The following is a 15,919-nucleotide window of genomic DNA, read 5'->3' as shown; positions in this document are numbered from 1 at the left end:
TTTGAGTAAATATTTGTGATATTTTATTATTTATATTATCTATTTCTCTAAATAATTTATATTGTTTGATAATGAATAAACTTTGCGCTTTAAAGTTGAAATTATTTTATTGTGCATAGTTGTATCATTTAGAGTGAAATAATAGCAAAGATAGTTGTGTTTTTATATTATTTCACTTATTTTTTAAATATAAAATTCTATTTAATATAAATTTAATACAAATAATTAAAATAAAAAATGACTGCAGTGCCTTTTGCAGATTGGTGGCAGGCTTGGACAACAATCCACTTGTGATTGGGGACTAAACTCCATTTCCCATGATCCTCTGTTGCACTCCGCAGTGATGTAGGGTGTGGTGGTTGAATGGATGTGTGTGAGTGATTTTTTTCTCTCTCTCCCTCTCATACGGTAATGAAGCTCCGTCTCCGCGCAGACTGAGAGCTGCAGATCCGCTCCAGAGCATCTTTCAGCGGGGGGACTGAAAGATGCAGACGTCGGCATGTAGCGCTGCTCCAGGATCTCTGTAGTCATGACGGTCGGAGGTAGATGTGTGGACTGACTTGTGTCATTCCTGGCGTTGTTGGATTTGTTTTTTCCAATCTGGACGTGTTGCGGGACTGAAATGGAGCGTCAATCCGAAGCGTGAAAGACACTGACCGACAGTTTGTGTTTGAGGGCTAAAATTGGACAATAAGCAAAGGAAATCAGAAAGAGGGGGTCTCATCATTTGCAATGGTAAATTTTCTGTCTCTATTTTTAGCCACAATTTCTTTTCTCCATTGTGACATGATCACGAAGCCATATTGAATGCCTTATTAATGATTTTTTATGGAATATAATTCACAGACAATTGCTGTTGTTGTCTAATTAGGAATATATTGACCTAATTCAAAGAAGCCAATCATGTCCAAAAATAAGAGCAGCGAGTCGGTGAAGGTGGTAGTTCGATGCCGTCCGTTGAGCCGTAAAGAGGAGTCCAATGGTCCTGCTGGGGGGATTGTGCAGATGGATCTACGGCTCGGACAGGTGATCCTCAAAAACCCCCGGGCGCCACCAAGTGAGCCCCAAAAAACATTCACATTTGATGCGGTGTATGATTCAAGCTCCAAACAGCGAGACCTGTACGACGAAAGCGTCCGTCCACTGATAGATTCGGTTCTTGCAGGCTTCAATGGCACCATCTTTGCCTACGGGCAGACCGGAACCGGAAAAACCTACACCATGCAGGGATTGTGGCTGGACCCAGAGAAGCAAGGTGTGATCCCTAACGCTTTTGACCACATCTTCACGCACATTTCCCGCTCACAGTCCGACAAGCAGTATCTGGTGCGGGCATCCTACCTTGAGATCTACCTTGAGGAGATCCGTGACCTCCTTGATCCCAACCACGGCAACACCAGAGGACTTGAGCTCAGAGAGAGTCCGGAGACAGGAGTTTATGTTCAAGATCTCACATCTTGCGTGTGCAAAAGTATCAAGGAGATCGAGGAGGTAATGAATGTGGGCAATCAGGCCCGGGCAGTTGGAGCAACGGACATGAACGAACATTCATCAAGGTCCCACGCCTTGTTTCTGATCACTGTGGAATGCAGTCAGCCTGGACCAGATGGGAGGAAACATATTAGAGTGGGACGCCTTAATTTGGTGGACCTGGCTGGCAGTGAGCGGCAAGCTAAGACAGGAGTCCAGGGTGACCGCCTTAAGGAAGCTGCTAAGATCAACCTATCTCTGTCAGCTCTGGGGAATGTCATCTCAGCTTTGGCGGATGGCCGTAGCAGCCACGTGCCGTACCGGGACTCTAAACTGACCCGGCTGTTGCAGGACTCTTTGGGTGGCAATGCCAAGACGGTCATGGTTGCAACTCTTGGCCCAGCCCCCCAGCATTATGATGAGACTCTCACCACCCTTCGTTATGCCAACCGTGCAAAGAATATCCAGAACCAGCCCAGAGTCAACGAGGACCCCAAAGATGCTCTGCTCCGTGAGTTCCAGAAAGAGATCGCTCGTCTCAGGGCACAGCTCAACCACAGGAGGTTTAGGAGCAAACAGAAGAAGGAGCAGGTGGATGGTGAGGCTTGGGAAAGAGAGGGGGATGAAGAGGAGGAGGAGGTTGAGGAAGAGGAGGTCGAAAAAGAGGCAGAAGAATTTGTGAAACTGGAGGAACAAAGGCTGGAGAAGGAGAATGAAGCCATTAGAGAGGATCAATTCCTGTTGGCCGAGGAGAAGCAGAAGCTCCTGGGGGAGAACGAGAAGATGATGGGGGATCTGAGAAAGAGGCAGGAAGCCACCGAACAGCTGACTGCCAGATACAAGGTGAGTCTCACTAGGAAAAGTTGGTCTTTATTGTTCTCTCTGTCCAATCACTGACTGGTCATCTTCATACAAGCCCGTCTTTTTCTAGTATTACACTTTAGCTCTTTACAATCTCAGGCATTTACCGTTAACTAAAATATCGGGACTCTAAGTTAGATTTCCAGGGTATTTTGGTGTTTTTACACATAAGATTTAGTTCGATTGGGAGCCAAAATTGCATCTTATGTTACATTTTCAGCTGGTGCGGTTCACTTTCATTTTTCTCTGTATCAAACGAACCAGATCATTTGAAAAACCTGTTCCCCTCAAACACCTGTGGGGGTGCTGCATCAAGAAAATGACACAAAAACCTCAGAAAAACTTCCTTCTTTTACACAAAACGTAAACAAAAATGGAGTACCGTCAGATTTTAGCGGTTGTAGGATTTCTCTTTTGTTTTTGGTAAAAGACCACCAACCACTCATCCTACTGGTGTTAAACTCTCACATTTGTTTTGGTTGTATTTACCCAGAATACCCTGTGCCGTAGTCCGCTTCCTGCATTCCTGCATATGTGAACTCTTGGCATATACATTGGATCAGAGTTCACTTCAACCGAACCAAAACGTAGGATTTTAGACAAGGTTTTTGCTTTCGTGGTCCTCATCAGAGTTCGACCTCACCAAACAAACCAGACTTTCTAAACAAACAAACTGGAGTTTGTTTAAAGCAGACTAAACAGGGCTGGTGTGAATGCACCCTATATTTTCCAATCTGGACCTGTGAAGTTGTTTGTGTCTTAAGAAGTCAGCTCTGTCTCTGCTAAATTCAGACACAGGTCACAATCACACACGGCAATCAAAGACTGAGCCAGAGCTGCATTAATCACTCGCTCTGATTCATGGGACATATCCGGTCAATAAGTCACTGGTGCAGAATGACTGAGTCACTGAGCTCTATAATCCTGTAGCTGCAGGCTCAACTGTCCAACATGAGACACTGCTGGATCAGCTAACTGGAGATGATCAGAGGATGGAAGGGAGGTTGCATTTTTTTCTTTCTTCCTTGTGGATTTTTAAGATAATGTTACTAGCAATGCAAACAATTAATCAACTTACAGTTAAATGCCAATTAATGGTTTATTATATCAAAAATTAGTTCCAATCTATTACGTCAATGTAGACCGCCCTTTAATGTTGTAATTTGGCCTCCATCCAGCAGAGGGGGCCCCTGGTCATCCTCAAGTGCAGCCGTTGATACACTAAGATGGCGGAGTCGTATTCTAAAAGGGGAAAAAACGGTCCAGAGTCCGGTGTGGGATTAAAAATGCACTTTATGCGGTTCTTATTTGAAATATAAACACTCGACAAGCTCGTTAAGTTTCACCTTAATAGTGCTTATTCAGTCGAGGGGCTGCATGACTGAGCAGCGTTAGCATATTGTAAAAACATTTAGCCCTTTATGATATGGAAATATTAGCTCATTAGCTGATAACTAAAGACGCTTTTTCCACGAAAAAACATTGTGTGACTTCTGAGGACCAAATTTAAAGATCCGTTGGGTTAAAAAAAAAAAAAAGATGTCCGTTAAAAAGCAGGTCAGGACAGCAGGCTTCAGTCTGGTCTGAGTGCATAACAACAGAACAAAACCATCCATTTCCAAAGATGTGAAAGAGGTGCATATCTACATACTGTAAATGTGACTAATTATCAGGTGTTTTCACTTTTACTTTAATGCCAGAGAGACTTTCATAACCTAGAGATGATTTTGATGCGTTAGCATTGAAGGAACTAGCGGAGAGTGTGCTAGCATCACGAGAAACAACATTGGTTTCTTCTCAAAAGATGATGTGCATTGTTACTAAATCTGATCCCTGTTTGTATTAGTGGAAAACAGAAGTAATAAAATAATATTTTCTTTATATCGTTATGCCCTTTATTTTATTATTACTATTATATATTTTTTAGCAATCCCTGTTTGTAAGTTATCTTGTGCTACTCTCATTCATTTCTACTCACATTTCTTCCTGTCACGTTATTCCTCAGAGGACGTTGGGGTTAATAGGTTTTAGTGCTAATTTGTTTGAAATGTTCAGAGGCCCAGTGTGCATGATTCACCGGCCAGCTGCTGAGCGATGACAATCAGAAGCGATTAAGGGGAAGAAGTATTTCCTGCTTTTGATTCATCGGTCTTTTTTTCGTTTGGTCAGTATAGAAGGAAACAAGCAAGAACAATCATTTAATGTGACAAATAACGTATTTTAAGACGATCAGTGATTGATAAAGCTTATTCCCCATGTCAGGAAAAATAAATGTTTGCTGGGCCCATGCTTTTAAATCCATCTCTTACACCCTTTCTTATCACTGTAAATAATAATTTCATAATTTGCTGTTGAAAATATTCCACATTACACCTCAGGTAACAGTGGAGATGCTACATTTATGAATTATTGTTGTTTGTATTTTATAAGATGTAGGTCTTTATCAGGAACAAAACATGCTGGCTTTATTTGGTAAACGTATTCAAATGGGTTATTTTAAACAAAAAGTAATTTTTTCCCCATCCTTTTTGACCAATGAGTCACAGATTGGTTTGACTTTAGGTCAAAAATAACCAATTAGAGATGAGATCAGATGGTAATGTGTCTTTCAGAAACACGTTAGGCTCATTCACAGCAAACATGTAGGTCAGAAACTGTGAAGCTCTGTTGGCTCAGCTGGTGTGTCCATCTGTCTGTTACAGTACATTACGTTGTTGGGCTGGAGGTGTCGTCAGGCAAAGTATGTAACCTCCCTTTTTACTCTGTCAGATCATCATTCAAGAGGTTTAGACCTGATCATTTAATTTCATGTATCTTTCCTTTTTTATTAGTATCTCTCTTGCAGAGTTTGGTGGAACCACCAAAAATTGTATTCAAGTAAGAGTAGCACTACTTTAACATATTTTTACGAATGTAAAAATAAATAACTCGTGTAAGAGTAAAATATTTCATAAAACGTCTACTCAAGTACTGAGTAACTGATCAAATCAATCATTTAATATTTAAAAATTACACCATCAGGGGGATGAAATTATAAAGTTAAGTGGAAATTTTGGTATTTTAAAAACAAAAATGACCATTTTAATATGAATCATAAAAAATAACAAAATTAGACAAAAGAAATTTTTTCCAAATCAGTTTCTTTCAATAAAAACTTATAAAACTAACAAAAACTGCAAATCTGTCTGGTGAATTTTTACTTTAATCATGTTTGTTTTTCAGTAGGTAAATCCATAAATTTTACTCAAGTAACAGTAGCAATACATCATAATAAAATTACTCAAGTAAAAGTAAAAAGTACAGTGTTATAAAAATACTCATAAAAGTTTTTTTGTTTTTTGTTTTTTGCCAAAAAGTTACTCAAGTAAATGTAATTGGTTACTACCCAACTCTGGTCTCTTGATTCAGACAGACTCGGTGCTTCGTCATATTTTTGCGGCTCGTTCTTGTTCTGTTCACATTAACTTTTCATGCTGTCATATTTCACTTTGTGCAGCAAATTCTTAAAATGAGAAAAACTTTGAGCTTTCAGAAGCTGCCGAGTTCAAGCTGCACAGATTTGTTTCGTGAATTATTCATGCAAGTCAAGTCAAGTTTACTTGTACAGCACATTTCAGCAACAGCTCACAGTGCTTTCTTTACATCATAAAATCTTCATTTGTGAAGCAAGCATTACACATTATTCTACAGCCAAATACTATCATCCACTTACTGCTAATCAAAGGCGACTGATTTAAATGAACTCAGTGTTTCGGCTGTTTTGAAGTTTTCTGGATAGAAAGCTTCAGCATTCAGCATAGAAGCTGAATGCTGCTTCTCCTTGTTTGGTTCTGGTTCTGGGTGTACAGAACCAGAACCTTCCAGAACCTCTCAGGTCTGCCTGTTCTGTATACCCAAAACCAGAACCAGGAGACCTGAGAGGTTCTGGAAGGTTGATACAACAGCAGATCTTTAATATATTGTGGTGCAAAACTGTTCAGTGATTTATAAACTAACAGTATTTAAGAGTCTGTTCTCTGATCGATCTGATTGATTTTTTTATTTATGTGAAGATACAGTTGCAGTGATCGATGCGACTAAAGATAAACACATGGATGAGTTTCTCTAGCTCTTGCTGAGACATTAGTCCTTTAATCCTGGAAATGTTCTGAACGTGATAGAAGACCGACTTTGTAACTGTCTTTATGTCTCTGATGGATCAAATTGCAAATGCATAAAACCCCACACAGATTTCTTTTTGTAAAACTTTGCACTATTTTCCTTTAGCCAAATGGTTATTTGACAAAGACTTTGTGATTGTCTTTGACAATCAATCCAAATAAAATAAGTTAAACGAATGTTTAAAATGATTAGAATACTTTTGAAAGACGAGTTTGCTTGGAAACAGTCAAACTTTATCTTAATCTTTCAATAATTCCTGAGCAACTGTTTTCAGAAGAAAGAGGAAGAAAGAGAAGACATGTAAAATACTCTTCTAGAGATAGAAGGCTGATTTTGTAATTGTCTTTATGTGTGTCTCAAGGTTCAGATCTGAGTCCACTTACTAAACCCAGATTTTGAACCTGATCACTAGTTTCTAAACTGAATTACGTTTGTTTTTTAGTAGTTTACATGTATGATTTTGCATATTTACGGTTTTCTAGCCTCATTATAATCCTAATTTCTTTCCTCTGAACTTAACTGTTAAATCAGCATTTAATACTCAGTGCAGTGAAACAGTTGTATGTCAGTGCAGCTGCTGTTCGCAGCCTCAGGCCTATCAGGAGGCTCCTGTGAATGACTCTTCTGCCGACTATTATTAGATCCACTTTCTGGGTCAAAACTGCAAGCATCTCTTTGCTTTCTCCCCAGTTCCTCTCATTACCGAATGTTTCTTCCTTCTGCTTTTTAAATTAATGATGATGTAGAAAATCAGTCCATTAGTCGTATGGTCTGCAGGAGTCACTGAACTTCAAACTTCCTGCTAATGCAGTTCTCTGGAGCTTCTATATTCTCAAAATGTCAGGATAAACGGCAAAAAGAAAGATATTTTTGGAATAATGCATTAATATTAAAACATTTATTTAGAGATGAAACGATTAATCAGATTAATCGTGGTGAATCAATTATTGAAATAACCAACTAATTTAGTAATTGATTAATCGTTAACTGGAGTATACAGACTCAAAAAGTAGAATTTGATTTAAAAAAAAAAAACTGTCAGCAAACTTAATGAAGCCAAAACTTTAGAGAAAAATTAACATTTTACATTTAAAATAAAAAACTTTCTACGTCTGTAAATATATTCTACTCAGAACTTTGTAAGTGGTAGTTTTAGCTTCACTTGGTTCAAATTCCTTTTTTATTTGCATTTTTATGTATTCTCATATTGTATCAAAAAGATTTACGTGGTTAAATGGAAAATGTGCCAGTGTTTTTTACGATTAATCGATTAATCATAAGAGTAATTGATTGCTAAAATAATTGTTAGTTGCAGCCCTCGTTTTGTTTTTTGTTTTTTTTTACACAAGTTGGCTTTCTAGACTTGTTTTTGTCAAGTTAGCCTTTCAGATTTTATAAAGTTGACGTGCCAAAAGTATGTTATTGTCCACCTTGTTTTTAAAAATCCAGAGAATTACTTTTGTCTCTGATAAGAGTGACTGTAATAAAATAAATCTAAAAATAAAAACTCTTTGGCAAACTGCCCAGATGAAGGCTTTTTAATTTTTTCTTTTTTAACTCATGGATTGTGAGGTTTTGCTTCAAACAGAAGCAAAATATTAAATATTAAAATATTTGTGCTGATACTTTCCATAGTTTCCAGTTTCAGACATTTTTCTCATTAACTCGTTCTCCAGTTTGTGTTTTGCTGTTGAAGGAAATCAGTGCTGACCCGACATAAAGTTCCTGCACCCTGCAGAACCAACAACAATGACGATGATGTCATGGGATTTACCATGTGCAAAGCACATGACACAAGCTGTTAATTGTGATTTTATGTGAAAGACCAACATAAGGAGATGGATAATTGTGAAAGTAAATAAAACAGCACAGTGGGTAGTGAGTTAATAGATTCTAGCTGTGTGTAATTTAATTTCTATATAAATGTATGCAGTTCTGTGAAGGCTTCAGAGGATTGTTTGAGAACATCAGTGAACAAAAAGCACCATAAATACTAATGAACACAATAGGTAGGTTGTGTATGAGTTTCTAGAAATGTCTGAAGCAGGATTAAGTTATGAGATGTTTTTCTAAAATTAACATTTTGCACATTTTTATGCTTCCATTGCTTCTAAAAAAATCCCAAGAGCTTAAAAAACACCCAGACAGTTTTTAGCAAGAAGTTAATGTTTTTTGGTGTCTGGAAAATGAGCCATTTTATAAACCCTCAACGGCTAAGTCAGTCAGTGGGTACTGTGGCGTTACCTAGCAACCCAAGCAGACCCCTAGCACGTTTGAGCAGCTAGTTTTACTGCTGTACAATGGCTGCTGGAAAAGACAAGTGTTTTGTTTGACTTACCATCCAGAAACCACATGCAGAATTCTTGTTGGTTGTGCAGGAGGCTCCACTTCTGCTTTTCGAAGATGTACGGTTGTCTAAATTAGAGTGTGTATGTTAAGTTGAGGGGGAAGTGGCCAGAAAATCAGCTCATCCTGAAAGGAGCTCAAAATATCAAGAATTGACCAGACTGAAATCTCATTATCTAAGAATGAGTTAGTGCAAAAAATGTAATAAACATGTTTCCTGCAGCACATAGACCGAACCTAGCTTGTTTAAGGAAGCATAATAGGTCAATTTTCATGGAAACACCTGAAGAGGTGAGCATTAATTGGAGAAGGAGGCTAATCAGCCTAAATTTATAACACTATCATCACAAATGTGAGCAAAACCTTTAAAATATTTTGCTAATGTAGAAAAATAAAACAGAATCTCACAGCTATAGTATTTCCACTAAATAAAAAATGCAATTAAAATCACACTTGACATGAAGAAATAAATATTGAGAAGGAACAAAACAGCAGCCAAACCTCAAAGAAAAATGTTGAAATCCCTTTGAAAAGTCCAGGAAAGTCTGGCTGCTTGGAAGCAAAATATAAAGATACACAGTTCTGAACTCTCCTTTACATTTTTTGTTTGTATAAACTTGAGCTTTGCAACTGATTAACCATTTTCTTCCAGTTAACATACAGAGCAAACATACAGTCACATGCACAGCTGGATAGAGTAGCGGTGTTTCCTGTTTATCCGGCTGCCTTCCTGTGAAATTAGAGCGAGGAGAAGGACGGAGACATGGCGGCCTGAATCTGAAGGTTACAGCGTGGGGGAGGCTGATAACAGAGCTCATCTCTGCTCTCCATTCCTCAGCATACAGGCCTGCGTACGCTGAAATATTGATGAATCCACTCTGTGTGTGTAGATGAAATCAGTTAACCCATGTGTTCACTTCATGCAAGTAGGACAAGAAACATGCAGATATAAAATATTGAAAGCATGTTTGTTTTACAAGACATGCAATCAGAGGCGTTTGGTTCTGCAGTCTTACATCTAAATACCATTTTAATTATTTTATTAATACTGTAATAATAAAAACAGGGAAAAAAAGCCATTTGTTATTTTTCATGTTGGCTTTTTGATCAAATTACTGTTTCCTTTTCCTAATATTACGACTTTATTCAACATTAAGACATTATTCTCATATTATTTTGACTTTATTCTTGTAACGTTGTGACTTTATTACCCTAGAAAAAAAAAGAAACACATTTTATTGTTTTGACTTGAGTTTAAAGTCCAAATAAAAAAAACAAAACAAACAAGATGGCAGCTTGGTCACTTTGAAATATGGAAACCTGAGGACTGAGTTGGTGAAAATTATTTTTCAAATCATTATTTGATTTTCCAAATCGAATCATTTTTGAAGATTTCAAAAATTAAATGTTCAAAAACTCCAATCAGTAAAATTGATTAATCGCCCGGCTTTAATTTGAGGCTTTAAGCTTAAGTGGTTCAGCATCAATCAGGACAAACATGAAACAGATTCTCAGAAATATCCACCTTATTTCTACTCTTTCTCCATTCGTATCAGTAAAATCAATTGATCAGATTTTTTTTGTATAGCACATTTCAGCAGTAAAGCAGTTCAAAGAGCTTTAAATCATAAAAACAACAAAAATCATCCATTGAAACATTATTATTATTATTTCAGTTACTGTGGTACAAAAGGAGCTCTAAACTGCTGGGTTTTTAGTCTTGATTTAGAGGAACTCAGTGTTTCGGCTGTTTAACAGTTTTCTGGAAGTTTGTTCCAGATTTGTGGTGCATAGAAGCTGAAAGCTGCTTCTCCATGTTTGGTTCTGGTTCTGGAAGCGCTCCGTCTTTGTTCCTTCGCTCTCCACCGTCGGTGTCAGAGACCTGTTGTCGTCACATGATATTTATAGCCAGATCGCTCCAGGCGGGATCCAACCTGGCTGGGACTGGGTGGCTTGATGCGCCAACTCCGTATGCATCACTTCCCTTCTCTTTACTTCCATCCATCAGGAAATTGATCGGTTACAGTTAAAAGAATCTGAGTGTGCACTTTAGAGCAGATTATATGTCCACAAACAAGTCGGCTGTCTGTGTTTGTTTTTGCACTTTCGCTAAAATTAAAAGCCTTTTTCCTCTCACAGTCTCCTAAAAACATTCATCAACTAGGAATCTGTAGCAACTAATTGTATTTATTAACAAATTAATGTAATAAATAAAAACAAAGCATACTCAAAGTAGGAAAGAGAAAGATTCCTGGTGTTTTATCTTGCTTTTGGGGTTTGTTTTGGCTTCTTAAACTATCCATTAATTTGTGACGATCAGTAAAAATAAACAAACCACAACAAATCAGGCAAGCAGAGCTGTATCTGCAAATAACATTTGTCTAATAATGGACTGGAATAACCTATTAAAAGGTTAAGCACCCTGCTGTTAAAAATAATCTAACTAATTGACAAGATTATTTTAGTATTCTATTTATTATTTGACGATTAATCGGCTGAATAAATTTGGTATATTCTGCTGATTTTTTTTTATTTAACAACTGAAACCTTTTATAAAATAATAGAAATACAATCAAATATGCAAATAAATAAATAATTCAGGTCCCTAAATGGACATTTTATTGCCTAAAATGCAACAATGTAGCATGCCTTCAGAGAACGTTTGATTATTTATAGCAAAGGATGGATCTGCAGCTTATCTGCTGATTAGTTTTGCATTAACTGATTTAAATGGATACAAATTGTGCTTAATAGGAGATTTTTTTTCCCCAGAATTTGAACCAGGCGAAGCTAAACGTGCTACTTGAGGATTTCTGGGTTTAACATAATTACAGACAATCAATATTTATATATTTTTTGTACAATTTTGGCTTAGTTAATGTTCTAAGTTTGTTATTCTGTGAACAAATGGCTTTTTTTGAGTGTATGCTCCAGTTAACGACTAAATGATTAATAAATTAATTGATGATTATTTCAGTATTAATCGATTAATCACGATTAATATGATTAATCGTTTTAGCCCTACATTGATTTGTACTGACAGGTGTAACATTTTATATTTTCTTCAGGAAAACGTATTATTTCAGAGTAAATGTTATTTTCATAAAATCTTATCTGCTGAAAGTGAAGCTCCACCTCTGCAGTAGAAGTGCTGAAATCTTTGCTTCTTGCATTCAGTGTTTGGACCCTCATTGTTATATTTTAATTGGATGTTGCTGCAAACAAAGCTGCGTGCAATGCAAAAATGTCATTTGCATCATGACACTGTTGCATGACCCCGGTGAGGATCCCACTGTGAATCCTTTCATCCGAATGAATGAAGCCAAAACCTGAAAGTATTCATCTTCTGAAGAGCTGAGTTAACCTGTTTCAGTTGTCTCTATTTGAGGAATGTGGCCCGGATGTTCGGGACGTAAAAGGAACATGGGAAGCACAAACGGGGAAAATCCCTGCCATGAATCAGTCCTCTATAATGACGCTGAAAGAATATGTAGCAACACAAAGAGTCACACACTGAACACAAAGGCAGCTTGAAACAAAGAGGCTTTCTGAGCTGCGTCCTCCATGAAGGACGCCACTGTACTCCGCAGCAGCTTAAATGTGTTTTTCTGTTTTTCTTTAAAAGAGCAGTGTGTGCGTGTAAATTCAGAGGAGCGTTTCGGCAGCACACAGTTGTCAGGGACTCGCTGTCTTTCTGTGTTTAAGTCCTGGAAGGAGGCCAAAACAAAATGTCAGTGGCCTCTGTTTGCATGTTTGGATCTTCTCTTTCTTTCCTTCTTCATATTGTTTTATTTCTGAATTGTCAATCTGTCAGATTTCACCTCCAGCAACAACATGTAACACTATGCAATTTGGTAAAATGTACAAAATTGAAATCATCATGATGAGAAAGCAGAAGTTTTAAACTTAAGGTGGAGACAAAGAATTATTTTAGTTATCAATTAATCTATGAACAATTATTCTGATGATTAATCAATTAATCAGATAAAAAAAATTGGTAGATTGCGCAGACTTTTTTATCCAATAATAGAAACGCATTAAAAGACGCAAATATTGAATCTTAGACCTACAACTAAGAATTATTTTAGTTATCGATTAATCTATGAACAATTATTCTGATGATTAATCAGATAAAAAAAATTGGTAGAGTTCGCAGACTTTTTTATCCAATAATAGAAATACATTAAAAGACGCAAATATTGAATCTTAGACCTGCAATTAAGAATTACTTTAGTTATTACTTAATCTATCAACGATTTGTTGACGATTAATCGATTACTTGAATAAAGAATTGACACAATCTGAATTTATTTTATACAATATTAGAAATACATTGAATATGAGAATACAAAATAATTCAAATTATTTTTAAAATAAGAAAATAAACATTTTATTACCTAAATTTGTAGCAAATGTGCTTCTGCAGCCAAATAAATACTTCTAACATGAAAAGCTAATCAGTTTTGGCTTGACTTAACATCAATACAGCTATTGCCAATTATTAATTGATGAATTTTGAATTGACCAATTAATAATTGGCTTGTAAAAGTAAATTTTTTTACAGAATTTCAACCAGGTGACGGATGGTAACACTACACCATCTGAGGAGCTTTTGGTAGAACATATTTGCTGACACAGGTGCATTTTATTATTGAAAATGCAAAATGTATATAGGTTTTGCACAGTTTTGGCTTAATTACTGCTCTGAATATGTTGTTCTTTCAAGAAATCACCTTTTTGTGAGTCTATACTCCAGTTTGCAATTAATAGATTTCTAAATTAGTTGACAATTATTTCAATAAACGATTAATCTGATTATTTGTTTCAGCGCTAGTGTAGATCAACTGATTGAGAATGAAATATATGATAATGAGATGAAAGATCACAGTTTTAATGCATCTCATTAACCTGAGAACCATTACTGAAGTTTAAATATAAAAAGTTACACAAGATAAGATTGATTAAGCAAATTTGAACAGTTGAAATACAAACATTTCATCCAACTTTGGTTGATTGTTTGTTTTCAAATTCAAATCTAAAAAAAACAACAACAAAAAAAGCTAAATATTTACCAATAAGTTACAGCAAATTATGTGCCTGTATGTTTAGTATTGTAAACGTAGTAGGTTTACAATACAATAAAGCAAAATTATAAAAAGTAAACCTGAACCAAGCAATGGAATAAATATAAAACGATTAAATCCAGTTAGATATTTCCTGGGTTGTGTTAAAAAACCCAGAAAGACTCTATCTTTATTTTAATTATTAAATCTTAACCAACATTCTCCTCCAGCAGCAATTTAAACGCCTGTGAAATTAAAAATCAGCTGAAAAATGCCTTTGGGGCTCCTTGGGGGTCAAACTGAGGTCATGAAGATGTTTAACGTTGTGAGCGTTTGAAGCTGCCATCAGCGGAAACATTGTGATGATGGAGCTGTAAGCTGGCAGCTCAGCATCGTCATGACGACAACATCACAACAAGCTGAGCTCTGCTTAAACTTTACATCGCTTCAGGCATGCACACGTTTCAGGATGAAGTCACTTTGAAAAGTTATTCATATCTTCTGTGTTTTGTGGAAACTTCCATGTATTTATTTGTGCATTTTTTATATTATAATTTTTTGCATATGTCCATTAGCCCATCTTAATTATTCGCTGGAAGTTGAATCTCAAGTAGGGCTGAAATGATTAATCATGATTAATCAACTATTTAAATAACTTTCAACTAATTTAGTAATTGAATAATTGCTAAATAGAGTATAAAGACTCTAAAACAGGCCATTTTCTGAAGGAACAACAAACTCAGAGCAGTAATTAAACTAAAACTGTACAATAAAAACATATAAATTTGCATTAAAGATGAAAATGTTTTGTCTGTAAAGCTGTTCACTAAAAGTATACTATATTATTGCATTTTAGGCAATAAAATGTGAATTTTGTTGTACAAAAATAATTTAATTATTTGATTTTCACATTTTATCATGGATTTCTAATATTGTATAACATACTCTTATATGGGTAAATTAAAAACCTGCAGAATGTGACCATTTGTTGTCTGATTAATCGATTAATTGTCAGAACAATTGATAGAAAACTTGATTTTTAAACTAATCACTAGCTGCAAATTTAAACTATGTGATTTGCACTTTTCTTTCTTGAAATCTGATACACTTTGCCAGATACATTTGACATTTTTTATACTATATTATTTATCCTAATAACATTAAAACTTGCAGCTTTGCTCTTCACCCAACTAACTGAATACATTCATTCATAAATCGGGGAACTGAAAACATAAAATGTTTAGTTTCTCCTCCTCATCCACAGCTGGATTTTATCTGCTTGTCTATAAATTGTCAATATTAATCTAGTTGTTCTATATAATTGTGGATTTTTCAGGCAATGGAGAGCAAGCTGCTGGTTGGAGGGAAGAACATCATCGATCACACCAACGAGCAGCAGAAGATGCTGGAGATGAAAAGGCAGGAGATCGCTGAGCAGGTAATTTTCCTTTTAGAGAAATGTTGTTTTCACAGCTGCATGTTGCACTTTAAAGTCATGTATTTGCTGCATAATGTGTTAAAATACTTTGGTTGTTTTTCTGCTTCCAGACTCGAAGGGAGAGGGAGATGCAGCAGCAGATGTTGATCCAGGATGAGGAGGCGGTGGAGCTGAGGGAGACTTTCACATCCCTTCAACAAGAAGTCGAGGCCAAGACCAAGAAACTCAAGAAGGTGACATATTAAAGCGTTTCAAAGTGTACATTGTGTGCGTCATACAAATGATGTTACTTTTGAATATTTCCTCTTGTTCTGACATTAATTAGATGAAATATTAACAATCATAACCGCCCCAGTTCTGACTTTTTCCTGGACACAACCTATCCTGTGAGCGCTGATAAAAATGAAACCTAGGATCCAGTTTGGAGCATAAAGTAATGCAGAACTGCCCCTCCCCCACCTTTTGCTGATCAATTGGCCTGGTCCCTTATTTGGCGTTTTGGAAAACATTTTCAGTTGTCAAAAAACAGACAGTCTTAGAATAAAAATTTAAGTTGCTCCAGCAAACTCTAATAAAATAA

General features: G+C 36.3%; 1 protein-coding gene across 1 annotated transcript in view; it reads left to right on the top strand.

Annotated features, from left to right (window-relative positions):
* The first annotated feature begins 417 nt into the window (after nucleotides 1–417).
* Nucleotides 418–15,919, top strand: part of kif3ca (kinesin family member 3Ca) — a 29,264-nt gene continuing 13,762 nt past the window's right edge. The window contains exons 1-3 of the mRNA XM_007575042.2: nucleotides 418–2,313; nucleotides 15,238–15,339; nucleotides 15,450–15,572. Of these exons, the coding sequence (XP_007575104.1) occupies nucleotides 904–2,313; nucleotides 15,238–15,339; nucleotides 15,450–15,572 (1,635 nt within the window). The 5' untranslated portion in view covers nucleotides 418–903. The remainder of the gene's footprint in view (nucleotides 2,314–15,237; nucleotides 15,340–15,449; nucleotides 15,573–15,919) is intronic.

Source organism: Poecilia formosa, unplaced genomic scaffold (assembly GCF_000485575.1).
Source record: "Poecilia formosa unplaced genomic scaffold, Poecilia_formosa-5.1.2 Scaffold1, whole genome shotgun sequence".
In the NCBI taxonomy this organism is placed as follows: domain Eukaryota; kingdom Metazoa; phylum Chordata; class Actinopteri; order Cyprinodontiformes; family Poeciliidae; genus Poecilia; species Poecilia formosa.
This window is presented reverse-complemented; position numbering and strand designations above follow the sequence as displayed.